Raw genomic sequence first — 22,527 nt, 5'->3', positions numbered from 1 at the left:
CTTCATTTTTTTCCTAACATGGGCATCCCTGAGACTGATCCCTTGGCTCATAGAAAATTTGCTCCCACATTCTGGGGTGTTGAATGCCTTTGCTTTATCCTTCTGGAACAATGCTTCACCTTTCTATTTTGGGGGAGGCTGACTCAGCTCCTTTGTTCTCTGGCGTCCCATTGAATTTGGCCAGTGGGAGCCTTGACAGGAGATCATAAGAGAAAAAAGAAAGGTCAGGACATTTATGCACTGCAGGCTGGCAGTATTTATCACCCAATATCAAAGCTTCTGTCCGGTGGTCTTCTTGGTTCTGCTTGCCTCAGCAGTCTGGGAACTGGGGGGTAGGGGTGGGTCTGCATGTGTCCCTCCCCATCCGCAGTTCTCTACACTGAGTACATGGCTGCAAGAGCAGTGCAGACTCCCCTGTGGGTTGAGCTGCCAATCTGCTCACTTTGCGGTGGTCAGAAACTCCCTGAATTCTTGATGCTCCACTCCAGGTTGGGAGATGTAGTTGTGATGGCCGGGAATTTTTTCATTCTCTTTGTTACTATCCGGATTTTCTGCACCAATGTCTTAGCTTCTCCCTCGATGTGTTACAGCTTCTTCCCTTTGTTTATCTCATCTAAGTGTAGTTGCACATTCCATAGAAAACACTTTGCTTATCTCATCCAAGTGTAGTTGCACATTCCATAGAAAACAGTCTATGAAAATTGCCTATTTTTACTACAACGGATTGCATTCTTTTTCTAGGTTCCAGTCAACAGCATTATCCAATACTTTTTTTTTTTTTTTTTTTTTCTGTATTCATTCAAGATGGTTTCATTTGTAAGTGACAGAAACTCAAATAAGCTGTTCACAAGGAAATTTAGAGATTTGTGTAGATAAGAAGTCCAAGGGGGAGTCTGCTTTCAACCTGATCCTGGGATTCAAAAGTGCTGGTAGGACTTTGTCTCTCCAGCTCTCCAACTCTCACATAGGCTTGTTTCCACCTGCCGGTTTCTTTAGAGGGGAAATCACTCCATGGCAGAGGAAATGGCTGCCAATAGCCACGGAGTAGGAAGTGCCCTTCAGGGGAGAATGATTGGCTTTTCCTGGGATCATGTGCCTAACCCTGAGCCAATCACAACAGTTGTGGGAGGGATTAGGGGTTGGCCTGGGCAGGGTCACACAACCAGGGAGTGTGATTGGACAGCCTTTCCAGCACCACAAGACACTTCCTGTTGAAACTTCCCCAGGATAACCAGGGCTCTGTTGCTTCCTGGCTGTGTAACTGGGCAATGCCCTTAACTTCTCCGCTTTTCAGTTTCTCCAGCTGTGGAGGGGGTGGCATAATACTCACTGCACAAATAATGTTTTATATAATAACTGCTTATGGGGAGCTATTTTCAGTGCAATTGCTAGAAGTGGGACTGACATTTGGCTTTGAGCTTCCTGGCAGCCAAAGCAAAAAAGGGAAACCGTTTCCAAAAAAATAAAAAATATCTATCTACTTGGGTGAAGTGTACTGAAGCTTAAGAGCAGTTCCCTGTTACTGAAGCTTCAGAGCAGTTTATCCTGATGGGAGCATTGTTTTATGACCGCAACCACATTCCACAATGAATCCATTAACTGGCTTTAATTGTAGAATTAGCTAATTTAGTTCTGTTATCTCGCTATGAAACTTATAAAATTCAGTATAACTAGTTAAAAGGGTCCAAAACCAGGCAAGCCGGGTACAAAGCCCCCTGGTCTGCCTTTTCATTAAAACTTAGACTCTAGGACGTAGAGAGCACACTTTTAGAATCAGATCATGTAGAACAATTGTTATCATAAGAGAATTCATGACCAAGAAGCACCTGGGTTTAAACTGGCTTGGCAATAGGATTGGGAATATTCATGCTAATGATGTCAAGTAGTCCTCTAGTAAGGAAACCTGTTCCTTTACCCACATATACAAGCACCAAATCTTTTTATTCACATCCCATGCTACATGCTCTGGGGGTGGCTAACTTGATGGGAAAGTACCTATTAGGTGTCAAGTGCCTCTCACTAGTAGCTCTAATAAATTTTGAATCCCCAGTTTGCATTTCTTTTTGGTGATTCTAATACTTTAGGTATTCCTAGTGTCTAGATATTTGTAATCACAGAAAAGCAGCTTGACTTACTGAGCAACGGATATGTTCATGGCTTGACCTTTCTGTAACCAGAAGGTTGTGCTAAATTATCCCTGTGCTCATTGCTTACTATTGGAATATTGTATTGATCTGTCTGTATTTTCACGTTAAAATACCAAAACAACTCTGAAAAGTGTGAGGCCATTTAAACATTTCGCAAATGCATTTTTGTCCTTTTCTCATTTTTTTCACTTTGATTTTTTTCTACTTTGTTTATGTCACTTACCAATCATCCTTTCTGAGTTTCTTTTTGAACATTGTCTATGCTTGCATATTTCTTTATTTCATACTGGCAATGATGTAGAAAGATTATTATCTCATTTGATGGTCCTTTTATTTTGTTATTTGGGTTAGCAAAGAAGAAGACAATATATAAGCAAATGCATAAAACTGCTGAGTAATATAAAAAGTTTACTAATGTCACCTGATAAGCAACGTATTATTTCGGAAGGGGATTGAAAACAGAGAGCCACAGGGTCACATAGTCAAAAGATGATGTAATGTTTTATCTATTTTACAGAATAGTTTTCAAGCACTTGAAAAGAAAGCTATAAAATATGCAACGTTAAGAAGTTATCACTGCTTTTATTAGATAAAATATCACCTGCAACAGAAAGACATGGTAGATGTCAAAGATGAAAAGGGAGGAAAACAAAATAATATTTCATTAAAAATAGCCAAAAGGTCAAGAAAAGAGAGAAAGAACTTGAAGCCTCTAAATGCTTCCCTGCACCATCCACATTTTTGAGTCTTAGTAATTGTATATAGAATGGTATGTTACCTTTTTGACTTCCACTCTTAAAAGGATGCCAAACTAAGAGACAACACATCACATTATAGGTGAGCTATGAATTTTGTGGTATATTCAATAACATGCTATAATTTTATCTATACCTAGAATTTGGCTAAAGAAAAGTAGACAAGGAATAATAAAAGAGTAAAATATCGAAATCATCCTATATTTATTGAGTGTATACTGTTTGCCAAGTCCATATAATACACCTACATTGTTTCAGTTAAACCTTACAGAAATGCTCTGAAAAGATATTGTAATCTGCATTTTACTCAGTAAATTGTGCCTCAGAAAGGCTAAGTCACTTTCCCAAAATAGCACAGCTAGTAAACAGGAGATTTGAGTTCTAAAGTTATCTATTTCTGCCTCTGAAACTTGTGCTAAATTTGCTACATTGTATTTATAACTCTACGCAATGAACACAGCCGTACCTCCTTTTATTGTGCTTTGCTTCATTGTGCTTTGCTTTATAGTGCTTCACAGATACTGACTTTTTACAAATTGAAGGTTTATGGCAACTCTGATTGGAGCAAGTCTATCCACACCATTTTTTCAACAGTATGTGCTCATTTCATGTCTCTGTGTCACATTTTGATAATTCTCACAACATTTCAAATTTTTCATTATTGTTAAATTTGTTATGGTGATTGATGATCAGTGATCTTTGATGTTACTATTTTTATTGTTTTGGGGAGCCAAGAACCACACCCATATAAGATAATGAACTTAGTCGATAAATGTGTGTGTTCTGACTGCTGCACTCACCTCTCTCCCTCTCCTCAGGCCTGCCTATTCCTTGAGACATGACAGTATTAAAATCAGGCTGATTAATAACCCTTCAGTGGCCTCTAAGTGTTGAAGCAAAAGGAAGAGTCACATGTCTCTCACTTTAAATCAAAAGCTAGAAGTGTTTAAGCTTAGTGAGGAAGGCATGTTGAAAGATGAGAATTCGAAAGCTAGGCCTCTTGTGTCTAACAGTTAACCAAGTTGTGAATGTAGAGGAAAAGTTCTTGAAAGGAAACTAAAAGTGCTACTTCATACTCTGAACACATGGATCATAAGAAAACAAAACAGAGGGAGGGAACATTCCTAGGGCTACAAAGTGCAGTGGGGGGAGAGGGGGAGGGGGAAGGAGGTTGGGGGATAATTGGGTAGGGCACTGGGTACAAAAGTAATTTCTGGTAATGGGTATGCCCCCAGTATGACTGTGGCCCTCACATCATGGGCAGGAGGGGGAACAATCAGCTTTGTATCTCATGAATATTCAAATTAAATAATAAATATATAAATAAACAAATAAATAAATAAGAAAACAAAACAGCCTTTTAACTAACATGTAAAACGCTCCAGTGGTCTGGATAGAAGATCAAACCAGCCACAACATTCTCTTAAACCAAAGCCTAATCCAGAGCAAAGCCCTAAGTCTCTTTAACTTTGTGAAGGCTGAGAGAGGTGAGGAAGCTGCCGAAGTAAAGTCTGGAGCTAGCAGAGGTTGGTTCATGAGGTTTAAGGAAAGAAGCTATCTCAATAATCTAAAAGTACAAGATGAAGCAGCACGTGTTGATGTAAAAGCTACAGCAAGTTATCCAGAAAATCTAGCTAAGATCATTGATGAAGGTGCCTATGCCAAACAACAGATTTTCAATGTAGACAAAACAGCTTATGTTGGAAGAAGATGCCTTCTAGGAGTTTCATAGCTGCAAAGGAGAAATCAATGTCTGGTTTCCATGCTTCGAAAGACAGGCTGACTCTTTCGTTAAGGGTTAATGTAGCTGGTGACTTTAAGTTAAAGCCAATGCTCACTTACCATTCTGAAAGTCCTAGGGCCATTCAGACTTACGCTGAATCTACTCTGCCTGTGCTCTATAAATAGAACAACAAAGCGTAGATGACACAACACCTCTTTACACCATATGGTTTCCTGAATATTTTAAGCTAACTGTTGAGACCTACTTCTCAGAAAAAAAGAGGCTTTTAAAAATATGACTGCTCATTGACCATCCTCTTGATCACTCAAGAGCTCTGATGGAGATGTACAAGGAGATTAATATTGTTTTCTTGCCTGCTAAGACAACATCCATTCTGCAGTCTATGGATCAAGGAGTCATTTTGACTTTAAAGTCTTATTATTTAAGAGATTCCTTCTGTAAGGCTATAGCAGCCATAGATAGTGATTCCTCTGATGGATTTGTGCAAAGTAAGTTGAAAAACCTTCCGGTAGAGATTTGCTATTCTAGATGCCATTAAGAACATTCGTGATTCATGGGAGGAGTTCAAAATATCAACATTAACAGGAATTTGGAAGAAGTTGATTCTAGTCTTCATGGATGACTTTGAGGGGTTCAAGACTTCAGTGAAGGAAGTAACTGTAAATGTGATGGAAATAGCAAGAGAAGTAGAACTAGAAGTGGAGCTGGAAGATGTGCTGCGCTGCTTCCATCTCATGGTAAAACATTAGCAGGTGAGGAATTGCTTCTTACGGATTAAAAAATAAAGTGATTTCTAGAAATAAAATCTACTCCCGGTAAAGATGCTGTGAACATTGTGGAAATGACAACAAAGGATTTAGAATTTATGTAACTTAGTTGATAAAGCAATGGCAGGGTTTGAGAGAACTGGCTCCAATTTTGAAAGAAGTTCTATTGTGGGTAAAATGTTATCCAATAGCATCACATGCTACAGGGAAATCTTTCATGAAAGAAAGAGTCAATGAATGTGGCAAACTTCATTGTTGTCTTAGTTTAAGAAATTGCCACAGCCACTCCAGCCTTCAGCAAACACCACCCTGATCAATCAGCTGCCATCAACATCGAGGAAAAACCCTCCAGTAACAAAACAATTATAATTCCCTAAAGGCTCATTTGATCATTAGCACTTTTGGCAATGAACTATTTTTAATTAAAGTATGCACATTGTTTCTGAGAAATAATGCTGTTACACACTTAATAGACTACAGTATGGTGTAAACATAACTTTTATGTGTACTGGGAAACCAAATAATTCATGTGATTTGCTTTATTGCAATATTTGCTTTATTGCAGTGGTCTGGAACCAAACCCACAATATCTCCAAGGTATGCCTATAATTGAAGCCAGGGAAGAAATGAGAACCATCCAAAAGAAATGAGATGTTTTACTTTCCTTGGGGTATTCATACTATAGAGGTAGTAAGACGGAGCACCTGAAGGCCCATGAAGTTACAGGCTAAATATTGAACATTTCATTGAGAATCACTTTAGACTGCAGGAAGGAATTTTTTTCTCAAAAGTGCTTGAAATTACTTTTACATTAAAGCAAACATACCTTAAGAGAGGAAGACATGAATTCTTAGCATAAAACATATGCTTTCATAGAAATTTTGAACTTGCAGTCACTGTGTGATTTATATCGCCGGACTCCAGGCTAAATTCATTCAATCTCATTTGCTGGAAGTATGGTCTGGTGGAACATTCTGAGAAGCACTCTATTACAAAATGTGGTGAATATAAGAAATGCAAGTTGGATTTCAGTGGTGGTACTTTAACATATCATTGTGTGATTTCTGAAAATTATATATGATACAGAGAACTCTTTTTTTTTTCTTTTTCACCTTGCTGCTTTCTCTTTCTAGGTGCCCAAACTGGGTGCACGTGGAGGCCTCTGACTGGCCTACAATCCTTCCTTCTTTCTCCATTTTGGTTGACTCCAGTTTTAAAAAGAGAATTATAATAAGTCCTGGTCTGTCTGTATAAGTTTGGTCCTTGCCCTCAAACCCAAACATATCTCTCATATCTTGGATACTGTGTGAACCCTATAGACTTAGGGTTCATGCTTTATTCTGCACCTCCAAGACTTCCCACACCTTTCCCAGTCTCTGATCTTCTTTTTGAATGAGCAAAATTTTGACATCCACATCTTTCCTGGTTTGACAGGAAAATATAGATATATTTTTCATAAGAACAAGTATCTCTGTCAGCTAACTAGATTTTATTTTCTTTAAATATTGACACATTGAAGTGTGCAAGATTCTTTTTTTGATAAGTTTAGAAGCTACACTTTTTAAAAATGCATCTGTAAAATTTTGCTCCTGAAAAAAAAAAATCAGAATTTTCAAGGCATTGTATACCTTTATTCAATTTGAAAATAAAACCTTACTATTACCCTCAAAATGCCAACTTATTCCGATTTAGATATGAGTTTCCTGACAGCATTATTTGGAAGTGTGCATTCACTTTCCTTAATTATTAATAGAAAGCTTTTCTTAGTTTCATAAAAATCTGTTGTTTTCAAATTTGCTTGTCTATAATGCGTAGTAAAGCAGCTTTTTAAAAAATTCCAGCATGTGAGTGTTTTTGTGTTGTTTTGATTGTTCCCTGGAATTTAAAGAACTGTTTTAGTAGAATTTTAAAAGAATAACTTGTAGTTTATCAAAACATGTGTTTGTCTGGATTCTCAAAGGTAGGCATGCAGGGACTGGTGGACTGCCTGCAGGGGCCAGTGTGTTTTTCATATGAAACATCCAGGCATTGATTGGACTCATTGACATAGCTGTTTGGCTGTAGGGAGAGTCTGAATCAAATGTCTTCAGTCTTGAAAGTTTCAGGAATGTCTTTGGCCTGGAAACAAGGCTTTCTTGATTTTTCTTTACTTGATTTTCTTGAACTGTGTGAGATTGAAATTTTCTCTGTGATCTTAGGTGTTGTTAAGAAGAGCCCAATCACACAGGGACTAATGTGAGACCCATCACCTGACATTTTTAGGACAGTATTTCCAGATCTCAAGACTAGGAGAGTTCCCACAGTTATATGCTCCTAGGACTTTTACTGCTTCTACGTAGTATGAACTTTTAGGAATATTTGTTTTCTCTGATGGACTCTAAGTTCCATAGGGGCTGGGGCTGTGTCTGATTTACTAGTGTATGCTTCAGTACCTGGCTCAGGTTTTTAGGTGCCCAATAAACATCCACAACTGATAAACTGGGGCTTGCTAGATAACTTGGGAGATGAAAGAGCTGGGAATGATCTCATATGAATGGATTGTAAGCTTTTAACCAGAAAGAGAAAAGATTTGGGAGTATATGATAGAAGAAATAAAATATCTGTAAGGTAATCAAATAGAAGCATAAAAAGGCCAAGGAAGCAGCAGAAGATAGAAAGAACAAGGGCTTTAGGAGTTAGACAGATCTTAGCCAAAATCTTGGCTTTACCTCCTTCTAGTTTTGTGACAAAAAGCCATGTATTCAATTTCTCTGTATCTCATCTGCATGATGAATCTACGACTGTAAATGCTAACCTCACAGCTATGTCGCAAATGTTATAAGATCCACTAATTTAGTGGAGCGTCTCTCATGAGTAGTTACTCCAAAAATATTATATATTATCAGTGACTATTATTTTTCCTTAGTATAATTCCTGAGGGGGAAAAATGGGAAAAATAGATGAAAAGCTTTCACAGGCTCATTTCAACTCTATTTAAATCAGATCTTTCTAAAATTTGAGTTACCCAATATTAGAATGGATCATTCTAAAGCAGTGTGTAAAATATGTATGCAGAGAAAGCATGTTCGGTGCGACGAGGGTGTTGAACACTGTATGTATGTGTATTATATTTCCAAGTACACAGAAGGGTTAAATTTTATGTACCCACCCAGGGCATATTGTATGTGGCCTTTGTTTCTTTGTTTGTTTACTGCCCCCCGCAACTACCTGATAGTTTAAATATTTTTTCCCTTCTTTATAGAGTCAACATTCACTAAGTTGGGTTAATTAGATTACTCACAGTACAGATCACCAACTCTTGCTTATCAAAAAACAATTCAGACAGATTTGATCTGATGATGATGTGTTTTGCTTTTTAACCTGAACTTTCTTTTTTCATCTATTACCCTTGGTAGATTAGTAATTAGATACATTAAATATCTTTAACTATAACTTTAAATTTCAAAAAGTCTAATCATGGAAATGGATCATTGGTAGTAAGCTTTGTTTAATTGGGTGTATTTTGTATTTCAGTTTGGAAAGCAGCACATAGAGAACCTCTTCAGTGACCTGCAGGATGGGAGACGCCTCCTAGACCTCCTTGAAGGCCTGACAGGGCAAAAACTGGTATGTGACTTATTTTTAAGAAAGTCAACATTTCTTTGTGATGTGCAAAAACAAACAGTATAGTTTTATGAGATCTACTAAAATGCACTCATTTATTAAGTAATGATTTAAGTAGCAATTCAGGACCTATTCCTGAATAGCAATTCAGGACCTATTCCTGAATAAAACAATCTCATATTATTATTTTCATTTTGGCATAGTTCATCATATGCAGAACAACAAAGGGAAAATTTTCAGTAATATAATTTATATTAATTAATAGTAGTATTCTCTTTTACTACTTGGTATCTTTCTTATCAAATGCCTTAAAGGCTTTTATGCATATGACTTTCAAAATTATCTTTGTACTTTTGTATGTTTTGCAATTATTTTGCAATGAACCTGTATTAGTTTATGAATAAACAATTAATGTGGTGCAGCATAATAAAAAGTAGACATTTTAGTTCAATTCACATCAGCATATGTGATGAGAATGCAACTTCCCTTTGAGAACTATTATCTTGTCTAACTTTACAGCATTCTTGTGAGATATATATGATTGTTATAGACAATTATGGGTCAATAAAATCATGGATGAGCCTCAGTTCAGTTGAGCAAGGTCTCATAATGGTGAAATATGTTCTAGAATCCAAATCTCCTGACTGAAATAATCTTATTCTTTGATTGTTATTATTCTTATAAGTAGAGTTTAAGCCCCCAGTCTACATTCATAGCCATTCTGCATATCAAATAAATCCTACTAATTTATTTCCTTAATCTCTTCTCTTTGCCCTTTAGTACTACTCCCCCAAACACACAGACACACACACACAGACACACACACACACACACACACACACACACACACACAACACACACACACAACACAGATTTTGTCAATAATATGCAAACTCCAGCTGTCATTCAAAGCCAAAAATGCCAAAAGTCCTATTTCCCCAACTTGCCTTCTACAACTCTCTTATGCTAAGCCAAGTTGGTCTTTGTGTGCTCTGTCAGTTATGCCTGGGTTTTTCCTATGTTGTTTTAATTGCCTGTATTGCTTTCTGTACTTCTGTCTGTTCTAACAGTCCTTCGGAAACCTTAGTTTCTCCTTCTCAGTCAAGCCTTTCCCAAATTCTCTGCTATTTATCCTTCTTCTTAAATCTCATATAATACCCATTTTTGTCTCTATGTGTTGCTTTGTTATTTTGGTGTATATATTTATGACTATAACATCCCGCCTCAATTTAATTCTGAAGTCCTACAGGGAAAGGACATACCTTATACTTTTATTATTAATCCTCTTCAACTGCTATGTGGGATTAATATATTACTAAGTTAAATTCAAAACGATACATTTTCAAGAAGCCTGAACTTGATATAGGAACAACTTGATGATGTATTGAAATATCACTTTAGTCAATTGAAAAAATTCATATTTATTGCTTTACAGCTGACCTTCTTTCTTTTAGCTAATTTGAGGGTATAGTGTACACTTAGTCTTAATTTCACTAGAGGCATACTTATATATAATTCTCCATATTCTATGACTATGTGAACATTTTATATGTGTATTATACATAATATGTATATGTATGTGCATATGTACGTATGCATGTATGTATGTTATAGATAGGTAGATATAAAAATGAGTGTGTCTGTGTGTCCCCAATTTCTCCTGTATTCTGGGGTCAGTCCTGTTTTCAATTACCAAATAGAAAAATTCCAGAGTGTTTCAATTGTTTATGAAAATTTTTTCAGATATTATGGGCTCCACAACCTGTTCTGGCCCTCTGCACAAGGCTCTGGTCTCTTCCCCTCTGGGTAACTGCATAGCCACTTTTCTGTGGTGTTGTGACTCTCTCTGGTCATTTCATGAACTGAGGCAACCCCTCCATCACCCAAAGCAATTTTGTCAGGCACAATGTTTAAAATATTGAATTTAAGCAAAAGAAAAAATGAAAATAAAATAAAATAAAAAGTGACTGAAATTTTTATTGACATGCATACATCCATAGATACAGAGATAAAATGAAACTAATAAGTAACAAGCACAGAAGAAAAAATGGCAAACAAAATATTCATGGTATTGGCCAGCATGGGGCAAGTGGGTGGTGCTGAAAAAAGTCACCAAACATGCACACAAGCCAAAATACACTATATTATTTCAAATATTGATGCTAACAGAATCGGCAATCCGTTCTTCCTCCTAGCCACTGTAGATCTGTCAGCCCTGGTTTGGGCACTTCATCTTTCATATAGAGCAGAATGACCTCTCTCATGAATGCTCCCAGTTTCAGAACTCCAACTCCCTGTACTTGGTCTTGAATCCTAATAGTTTCTACAGGTATATATCCTCTACCTCTAATGGGAGTAGTATATTATCCTGAACAGTAATCTTAGTATCCTACTTGGAAACATCTGCTTTTGGAATATTGGCTCAGGGCATCCCCAGAGTTAAAAGGGAGGTACTTTCCTTACAACCATAAAATTAAAATTACTCCCCAAAGAAACTCTAATAGGGGTAGATTTCGGCTTCCACTTTGGAATCACAAACTACAGCTTTTTTTAAGAATAGAATTCCTTTGGTTCTGATAAATATGCGCATGTGTATATAGACATGTACGTTTATATGTTTGAGTTTGAAGCAAAGGAATATGTTACTAAATTTTGTTGTTGCAATTCTGCAACTGGCTAAAAGGTAATATGTGGCTTTTGTCTAAATCTTAGGCAGAGGATTGATTTGAGTAATTATTTTCAAAAATTTCTAAAATCACAATTAGACTCGTACACTGTGAACCTATATGTACACAAGAAAATTGTTTTTTTGCTGCTTTTCTTTTGATGTGAAATTTTATCTTTCCATGGACTTATTTTCTTCCTCTTTGTGGTGGGAAGTGGGAAAAATACCAAAATATAAACCTATATCATTTTGATATTCTTGGAGGAAAATTTTTTAGGAGGTAAAAAATGGAGTTTCCTGTTCATAAGGTTATCTTTAAAGCCATGGGAAGTCAAGGGAACAAGACGTAAATCCTGTTTGATAAAGAATATCAGACAAGACATTTTGGAGAGTAGAATTCTTTAGCTTTATTTGGGAAATTCAGCAGACAGTGCAAAGGGTAAGGTGTTCTAGGGTGAGGGACTGCTTAAGAATGACAGGGAAATTGCTGGAAAGTAGGGGCCAAAATTCAAGAAGTAGAAAAACAAGATTATTTGGTTGGGGCATGCACAAGGTAGTTAGAAGAAAGAGAAGAAAATAAATTTGGAAAAAACTTTGGCTTTACAGACACAGACGAAAGATTGGATCCTGACTCCATCAATTATTAGTTGTATTGCTGTGTATTAGCTCGATTTTTGTGATGGGGATATACTACTTGCCTTGCAAGAGGGATTAGAGATAGTGCATTCAAAGTACCTAGCACGTACTGCAAGCTCAATAATAATAACAGCAAACATTTGTATTGTACCTATTATGTGGCAAGCACCAATCTAAGTGCTTTGAACATATTAGCACATTGGATTCTCCCAACAACCATGTGAAGAAGAGTTTTATTAACAATATTAACTCTGTTTTAATAGATGAGGGAACTGGTGTATTAGGAGAATAAGAAATTTGCCCAACATCATATAGCACAAAAGTGGCAGAGCTGAATGTTGAACCCAGACAGTCCAGCTTTGTAGTTCATGCTTTTAACTAAACTGTAGTTACTCTAAATGTGAGATGAGAACTATGCAAGTGCTTTGCATTGGCAATGGGATTACTTCAGATACATTGTTGTTGAAGATATGAAGGATGGATGAAAGGAGGGACAGTATGTGTGGAGAAAATGAAAAGAGGTTATGCTATATTCTGGGCAATAGCTAATGAGGGCTTGTGTTAAAGTAAAAGAAATGAAAATAGAAGAAGAAAGTAAATGCAGAATGGTAGAATTTTTAAAACTCCACAACTTAATGAATTAATTAATTTGTATATTATAATGAACTGTGCAGATGTTAGTTTTAAAATTACAGGAAAAGATGAATTCTGGGATTGAGAGTGAGGGTTAGGGAACCAAAGATGTCTGAGATTTTGAGCTTCAGTGACTAGGAAAATTAAGGCAATATTCACAGAAATAGTTTCCTTTAACTCTATTTGGTATTGTATAATTTTGCTAGACTCAAATCTTTTTTTAACCTTACTAAAAAGTGTGGAAATTAACTCGCTCATCTATCTTACTAGCAAATATCCTTAGGCGTGCTGATGTTTCCCTCCTTGGCGGTCACGAATAATCCCCAACTGGGCTATAGAATGAAGACTTTGTGAATGAAAAAAAGTGTTATCATCCTTGGGCAGTGGTTGGTTCATGCTAAAGAACTACTATGCCAAGGACAATTAGCCCAAAGCCCTGAGATTCATTATATTAATGCCTCCCAGCCTGTCTTCATTTACAATCTTCAAACTTAAAAGTGAAATGTATCAATTGTCTCATTTCTAGTAGATTGTTGCTTTCTCTGCTGGGCAGTGATTATGATTTTATTTTGTTTTCAGCCAAAAGAAAAAGGATCCACAAGAGTTCATGCCCTAAACAATGTCAAGAAGGCACTACAGGTCTTGCAGGACAATAATGTAAGTGATAACCTGGACAGGGTCTGGGTGCCATGGGAAAGCGTGCTTCATGCTGGAGTGACGGCTTTGGTTCCAAATACAAAGAGAGAATCTCAAGTTCTTTTGTAAATCAAAGCAGTTCTTATTAAGAATACATGTTCTAGTTCATGTGTGGCTAATGTGATTCAGTAAGCAAATGAATGCATCTGCAGAAGGCAGGAAAAGGAGTGACCCAGACCTGACAGGCCACTCCTTGTGGTTTCCAGATTTTACTTAATGCAGCAGTATTTGGTGGACAAATGAAGTCCTGTAGTGAACTCAGTTTCTTATAGCATTGTTCTGTGCAACAGATGAATTTTGCTGTACTGAATATTACTTTTTATGTGTGAAGTGTGTTCAGACCTGATGATAATAAAGTTTGTTTGGATCGAGCCAACATTTATTAAATACCACCTCTCAGAATATAAGTGGTACAGAAAAATCACTATTTTCACTCAGGACAAAAACTGCATTTGTTTTCTATTCCTGTGTGTGGTTTAGATGAAGAGGATGAACATACATGTGTTGTACTACAAAAAGTAAACAATCATAGCTAAACAAGTGGGCAAGTCAGGAGAATTCCAAGCCCGGAGCAACTTTGAGATTCCTCCCTTCTATCATGGCATTGATTAATTAGCTTATTAATTAGCTTCCTACAACCTTTTTAATCACCAATACATTTACCAAGCACTTTTAGTAGCTTCCTCATTACATCGCATTTATCTTTCAAGGATAAATTAAAATATGTTGATCACATACTCTTAAAATGACCATAACTGGTGATAGATTAATAGCAACGTGTACCACCACCCCTCCCCACAAATGTTGCTCAGCTCATCTGAAAGGGAGAGGAAATCACACAAGATATGGAAGTGGAAACTGTTCAGCAGTTGGTTAATTTTATGAAATTAGGGTCATAGTCAAACAAACTTTATTATCACCATGTTTGAACACTTAACACATAAAAAATAATATTCGTTATAGCAACCTTTAACCTATAACAGTTATTTTACAGAAATATATGTTTTATTATTTTCTGAAAAAAATTAACTCTAGATTTTCAATTTTTCTGCAGCTAGAAAAAAAGCAGTCTATGGACTGTTTTCCTCATTATCAATACAATAGTCCCTCCTGAAAGATTAATATCATTTAAATTATGAATATTGTTTAAGATATTAAGAACATAGACAAAGAAAATGTCTTTTTAAATATCAAAACACCATATTTCATTTCAAAATAAAAATGTAAAGAAAAAAGCAAAAATTCAGAGAATTATTAGATTCAATTTATTTGATGTAGTTGGACTCCCTGCACCAAGAAAATGACATGTTATAAAACTAGCTGTTGGGTCTCCTGTAAGATAGTCAACCATGCATTTTGTTTAACAGTTTTATTTTTTCACATAGTGAGTATATATTATGAATATATGGGGTTTTCTCTGCATATTATAATTATTAATTTTCACAGTTTTCAATATAGGGCCAGAAGAAATCCTGGCAATAAAACAGATAAACCATAGAATAAAGTCTATGTGACTGTGGGATATCCAAATAATTATTACATATGAAACTCAAAGCATTATTCAAAAAGAGAAAAATTAACTTGAATTTCATCAACATTATGAATTGTTCCTATATTCTGGATATGTGTCCTTTGTTTGCTGCATGTGTTGCAAGTACATTTTCCTTCTCTGTGGCTTACCTCTTCACATACTCAGTGATGACATTTAATAAAGACAGGTTCTTCATTTTCATATAGTTCATTTTTAAACTCTTACTTTATATTTTTTTTAACATTTAAGAAACATTTGACTAACCAAGACAATTATGATACTATATTATGTTATTATTTATATCAGCTTATTGTGTTCCTATTTGAATTTGGATCCATGTTTCACCTGAGATTGATTATTGTACATAGTGTGAAGAATGTGTTAAGATATATATATATATAATATATATAATATATATATATTTTTCCATTTGGAATCTAACTGACACAACACCATTTATTAAAAAGGATGTTGCTTCCCCTTCGTTCAGCAATACTGGGTATGTCATGAAAATTTGTCAATAAATATGTAGGTCCATTTCTGGACTTCAATTTCTTACCTTTCTTACCATTATTCTATTTGCCTATACATGCACAAATATCACGTCGTGTGCATTACTGTAGCTTTATAATACAACCTGGTATCTGGTGGACTAGATTCTCCCACTTTGTTCTTCTTCAAGATTTTCTTGGATATACTGGCCCTTTGTATTTCTGTATTCATTTTACAATCATCTTTTTATTTTCCACATGAATCCACTTGGAAAATAATCAACATTGAGTTAAATCTGTAGATCACTCTGAGAACAATTGACACATTCACATTATTGAGTATCTCAGTTTTCTCCTATACTTCTTTATTTTTAGGTTTTACAGAATGAGAAAGAAATCCAATAGGAAAAAATAGCCAACAAACTTGAACAGGAATTTCACAAAATAGGGTGTCCAAAAATTCAAGAAAAATATAGAAAAGTGTTCAACTTTAGCAGTAATTGGGGAAATTTAAATTAAAACTGCAAGTAGATACAAATACAAACTGACTAAAATGACGGAAACTAGAAAGATTACTAATTCCAAGTGTTGATGAGAATATAGATAATTTGAATTCTCACAACTAACTGGTGGAAATATAATTCAAACAACCATTGAAAACAGATTGGCATTATCTATTTGAGTTGAAAATGAATATTTCTTATGTCCCAGCAATTTTATTATTAGGCATATAACTAACAGAAATACATTTCAGTGCTTTCCAAAAAAATATGTATGTATGAGAATGTTCATAGCAGTTTTGTTTGTAGTAGTCACAACTGGAAATGATGGGATATTATAAAGCAATGAGAATAAACAAATGATAGCTACTCACAATACACAAGATGGATGAATCTCTTGAAAGAGATTTGAGCAAAAGAAGTGAGATACAAAAATACACCTACTATGATTTCTTTTAATTAAATTTAGAAAACAGACAAAGTGTTCTCATGGGCTTAAAATTCAGGAGAGTGGTTAGATTTTGGAAGGAATGAGGCGGTAAAATGCATAAGGGAATCTTCTGAGGTGCTTAAAATGTTCTATGTTTTGATCTGGTGATTGTTAAACAAGTGCATTTACTTTGAGAAAATTCATCAAGCTGTACCCTTAAGTGTAAGAGGTTACATCAGACAGTTCATGTAAAGATTTGTATTACCTTCTAATTCTATTTTTTTCACAAACTTTTTGAAGTACCCTTGTACTTTCCGGTATGTATATTATACCTCAATTTAAAAATAAAAAACAAACAAAAAAGTTAAAAAAGAGGAACTATGAAAAGAAAGTAAATTTGACCTTACAACCCCTAAACTCCAAACTACAGCCATATTTATCAATTAAAGACCCCATATTTTCTGTAAAATTGATAAATACATGTTATAGGTTAATATACAAAATTACAATGTGATTAATGCAATATATGGATCTTTTCTGGAAAGGCCACATTTCTTACAGAAGGTAGAGAACATCCTACTGTTTAGCAGAGAACAAACCCAACATAAGGGTTTAAATTCGAGTCCTTTAAAAGCTGATTTCCACAATGTTCTCATCTGAGCCAGGATTTTAATGGAGAACTGCATAAAACCGGGTTCTACAGGACAGAATCTCAAGTAATACATTCTCAAGTAGAAACCAAAACCCTGAGCATAATAACATTTACTTGGGTTAGCCCCAGGTCAAAAGGGGGGACACAGGACACAAATGTTCAAAAGTCAATGTGTTATCCTTTTTTACTTCTCCATTATTTTGTAATAAAAAGTAGTACAAAAGAAAAAGTCCCAAGGTGTGAAGGTGATAGCATTGTGAGTGATGGCCAAGATCTGGACTCAGGTGTAAATGAGATGACACTGACTAAAACTAAAAATGGTTTTATAAATTAAATGGGTAATAAAACAAGTTATTTTAAAAATCAGTGTAAGAATAATTAATAATGAAGAAAAACTTATGAAAAATGTATAGTCATGCTTTGCTTAACAATAGGGGTATGTTCTGGGAAGTGTGTTCTTAGACAATTTTGCCCTTATGCAAAATCATAGAGTGTAATTACACAAGCCTAGATGGTATAGCCTACTACATAACTCCAGCTTCATTGTAATCATATGGGACCATCATAGTGTATGTCATCCCTCGTTGACCAAAATGTCTTTATGTGGTACATAACTGTATTTAAAAAGAGTACCATTTTTGCCTGAGAAAGTTATACTCAATAATGAAAACATAATAAACTTACTACATAATAGAAATACTGCCCAAATAACAATAATAATTAATGAAAATACATTTTCATTTAGAGCCTTGAATTTACCATTGTCAGATTACAATATATTTTAGCAGCAAAAAAAAAAGTACAAATAACATAAATAAACTGTAGATTTAATGGCAATTTTCACTCTTGATGCTCCAAAGCATAGTAGATAGTTCCATAAAATATATGTGCATTATGCATAAACCTTTCCCCCATAATGTTGCACTTTCAAGAAAAGCAATAGTTTAATAATTTTATTTAAATTAACCAAATCTATATCTAAGCTCTCAACCAAGCATTTAGAAAATTCTAGCTCTGTTATTAGGAATGCTTTTCCCTGTCCCTATGGGATGGCCAAAGCTCCGTACATCTACGTGGTGCTTTTCATAGGCAGGGAAAAGCCTTTTATCTTTAGTCCATGGGTATGTAAAAATGCAGTTGTTCTTAAATCACGACCTGATGGGGCAGTTGGGAGAAGATCGATATCTTAGCCTCTCTATCCAGCTCTCCAATATCCTGCCAGTGCTGCTTATTGATTGGACCCAACCAGAAGAGTCAGAAGGTAAGAGATTCCAGGTGATAGTGTCATCTCATGCAAAGAAGGGTTGAAGAAGTAGGGTAGGTGAGTATGGGGAAGCAAACAGTATAATCGTCATTGTAGGTGTCTCTCTTTTTGGGGGGTGGTCAAATGGGAACTTGAGAATCTGTACAATGAGAGCCCTAATGTTGGCTAGGACTCAACCTTGTTGGGAGTACCAGGAAGCCATTTGGTTTTGAACCCGTACCAGTTCCTCCATGTGTTGACAGAGAGTAGTGGTGGTTTCTGGCTAATTTGGAGACCAGGTGATATCATACTTCTTCTCACACTTCTGGGGAAAACCAGAGCCAGAAACGGAAGACAGGCTAAGAATCATTTTTGATTTCTGGTCTTCAACACAAACTTACTAAAGGCATAGGAAAATATTAATATATTAAAAAGTCCCTGCTACATGTACAAATTAAAAATGGATAATATATTAGGATGCAGTGAAAATATCATTAAGAACACAAAAATAACTTAAAATGCATATTTTTATAATAGTAATATGATGCTAGAAATTAATAATACCACTATAAATTCCATTTAATTAATTTAAAATGTGTTGAATAAGAAACAAAGAGTACAAAACCACATTTGTGTAGGAAAAAAACATTCCATATGAAAACCCATGAGAAATGGCCTAGGTTCTACCCAGAGGTTCAATTTGGTCTTCGCTTTTATCTTCATTAAAAAAAAAAAAAGATAAAATAAACTGAATCAAGCTTTTAACTAAAAATGTTACCAAAAGAAAAAAGTGCTCTAAGGAAAGTAGGAACTAAAGATAAATGAAGAAATTAGAAAGAAGAAACACTAGATAAATTTAAGATCTAGTTCTTTGCAATAAAATAAAATAGACTAATCTCTTATAATTATGATCAGGAAAAAGAGGGGAAAAACAAATGTATGCAATTTAAAATAGAAAGGAAATATTGAAGATAAGTACAAGAGATATAAACCAAAAACGAATTCTGCACAGAACTATTTATGTTAAGCATGAAAAAAAATCAATAAAATTGGATACCAGTGGTAAGTTGGTCCACAATTTTCAGAAGTTGCTAATAGAAGATTGTATAGAGAGCCTTCCAGTTCTACTAACTTATGCATAAACCTGATTTTTAAAATCACGTGGAAAAAAATAGCCCTCTATTGTCCTTAAAGAGGTATTAGAAGCTTTCTTTCAAAAGGATACTTTGTGATAGTTTTAAGGTCTTTTTAGGTCAACTTCATTTTGTCTTCTCCTTCCTTCTTATTGTCTCCTCTACTTTAGTCTATTTCGGTGCTATAAATCACTAGTTCTAGCCAATTCTCTAGTTCTAAACTAGTGCCTCAATTTGACACTGTCCCTCAGTTTTCATTCTCTTCTGTGTCCTGACTTCTAACTTGCTATCCTCACTTGAATACAGCTTAGCTCCGTAGAGCTTGGAAGCCACGTTTCTGTTCTGATTTGTATTCTCTGTGGTGGCTGTTCTAGTGTGAAGTTACTCTTGCTATCAATAATTTATTTTAGAAAATCACTTATTGAGAATAAAGTACTTCAAAGTACCTTTATTAAAATATTTGCTGAGAGCAAAGCTCATCTGTAATAAAGTTGGCTGTGGTTTACAAAGCAAACAAAACAACGTACAAAATCCCATGAAACAGGGAATGATGCCAGCAAGTGGTTATGCATGTCTCAATACCAGCTCCAGAGAAATCTGTATCCACAGTTTCCATTTATTTGTGACTTGGTGAAGGTAGACAGCAAATCCCAGATAAGATGGAAATGATCTCCCCTATAGCCATTCTATCATTTCGTTATCCTTCCCCACTCTTGTTTGTGAGCAGTCCCCTTTAACAGGTATTCTGAATTCAGTTCTACAGTTCTTTAACTTCTGTTCTTTCCAATTAAAATATATTTAAGGAAACAATTTTTAACACTTTCAGTAATACATTTTTTCTTAGATATAACTAAGTTTCAGTGAATGAGTTTTCTCTAACAGATATTTGCATTTTTAATCATTTTTTTTTCTAGATGAATGATTTTTTTCCACGGGTAAAGGAATTTAACAATGAAAAATCTGGCAGGGAGATTGAATTGTCTGTGGTGCTTTAGACTGCCCTCCAGGTGCATTATGATCCCTGTCTTCCTTCCGAGGGAGGAAAGTTTCCTAGTTTGTATCCTCTTCTTTTCTCCCAGAATCACTGTTTTTGTCCCTTCTTCCTTCCCAAGATTTCCATGCTTCTATTTTATGAATTCCAATGCCTTGTAAAGTTCCTTATAAAAAGTGTAGTGTTGAAATACACGCTGGGTGTGTAATCAGGACTTTACTGATTTAATGTTAGCTGACACAGTTGTAGATCTCATACTTATGTCCAGTATACCACTCTCAGCAATTGTCTATCACAAAGTAGCAAATTTTTACCAAGTGCCATCAAATCTGCAATGTGAGATAGCACAAGGCAAATAAGTTCATTGCTATACATGATTAAACCAAAAACTGGAAGCAAGTTCTTAAAAAGCCTAGGGTGAAAATTTAGATGTCATCTCTGTTCAAATATTCACTTAATCACATCATTGAAAATTGTCACTGAATTGTACTGAATGGTTGTCAAGTGTCACTGATCTAACAAATGATAGAGTGTTCACTCTTACTGGCATACGATCTTCGATAAAGACAATTCTAAATTGTCCTTTAAAACTAGTATATTATGTATCCTTTAAATATTTAGAAATTTAAATAGCCGTATAATATATATTTTGTAGTATCTCAGAACATAATATCTTTGACTGAATATAAACTGCTTCATTTATCACTCATAAAATCCAGTGTTCAAATATAAATTCTAAAATTTTAAGTTAATTTATGTTAGACAAGTATTATTTCTAACACTAAAATTTCAGTCCACACTATAGGTCTGTGAAATATCTGCACCTTATATACATTCATTTCCAAGGATCCAGAAGATGTAGATCCTATTCACTCTGTAATTCACCAACTGTAGGGTCTTTGCCAAATGATTCCATGACTTTGGATCCACTTCATCATCTATGAAATGTACTGCTAATAATGGTACTTCTTTCAAAATATTCTTCTATAAAATATCGAAATGTATACAAACACATCTTATAATCTTTAAATTAGTATTCAGATGCATGTTAATGTTATTACTTTTAAATTAAAGCATGTTATTATTTAACATAATTTCATAAGGTGAGTTGCTTATCCCTCCCACTCTCCTCAGTGTATCTCTTGCATCAAGGGAAAATTATGTTATTTTTTTTCCTTGCATATTCAACTTAAAATTGAGCTAGCCATTTACCTATGATGTACACATGGAGATCTGCTGGGATAATAGTTATATGGCTATGAATTGCATTAGATTTTTAATTTTTTATTATAATGAATGTCAGTCATGTATCCTTTAAAATTTTTGTTGTTACTGTTGCTAATTTATTTTTCCTGAAATCAATGTGCATGGCTCAAGCTTAGAAATCTGTGGCTACTGTCTAGGAATTTTTGTTGTTATTAAAGTGACATAGTATATTGCCAGATATAAGATGCATAATATTTATAAAAATTTATTTAAAACTGAAAGTGTAGAAATTTTTTATTATATATTGTAAAAACAGTGTCTATTTTCTCAAGCAATGTCTCTAGAATATAATTTTACATTAAAGAAATTTTCCTGAGTTTCATTGTAAGAGCTACTTTGCCAAAAATTTTAGGTTCATTTTATGTTCAACCGGATTACCTGCATCGAAACATTTATTTTGACATATTTGTTTTACTTATTTCACCTTTTTAAATGTTCATATTTTCTTAAGATTATGAGATTTTCTTTATGTTAAGTGCCTCAAATCTTTATTGTCAGAAAGGCAGTGTATAAGTGAGTGAAAAAATAGCTTCATTAAAAATAATTCCCTTGTGATGTATCATTTTAATCATAGACACATTCAAAATATAGAAAAAAATTACTAGTTTTTAAACAATTTGATGAAACAATAAATTTTAAAATCT

At 34.8% G+C, this 22,527-nt stretch overlaps 1 protein-coding gene across 2 annotated transcripts in view; it reads left to right on the top strand.

Annotated features, from left to right (window-relative positions):
• Positions 1–22,527, top strand: part of DMD (dystrophin) — a 2,107,999-nt gene that overhangs the window by 322,443 nt on the left and 1,763,029 nt on the right. For both annotated transcript variants that reach the window (XM_063083086.1, XM_063083084.1), the window contains exons 3-4: positions 8,927–9,019; positions 13,530–13,607. In XM_063083086.1, coding sequence (XP_062939156.1) covers positions 8,927–9,019; positions 13,530–13,607 — 171 coding nt within the window. The remainder of the gene's footprint in view (positions 1–8,926; positions 9,020–13,529; positions 13,608–22,527) is intronic.

The sequence above is a fragment of the Cynocephalus volans genome, chromosome X (assembly GCF_027409185.1).
Source record: "Cynocephalus volans isolate mCynVol1 chromosome X, mCynVol1.pri, whole genome shotgun sequence".
NCBI classification, from domain to species: Eukaryota; Metazoa; Chordata; class Mammalia; order Dermoptera; family Cynocephalidae; genus Cynocephalus; species Cynocephalus volans.
Note: the sequence above shows the minus strand (reverse complement) of the source record. Positions and strands in the feature narration are given on the sequence as shown.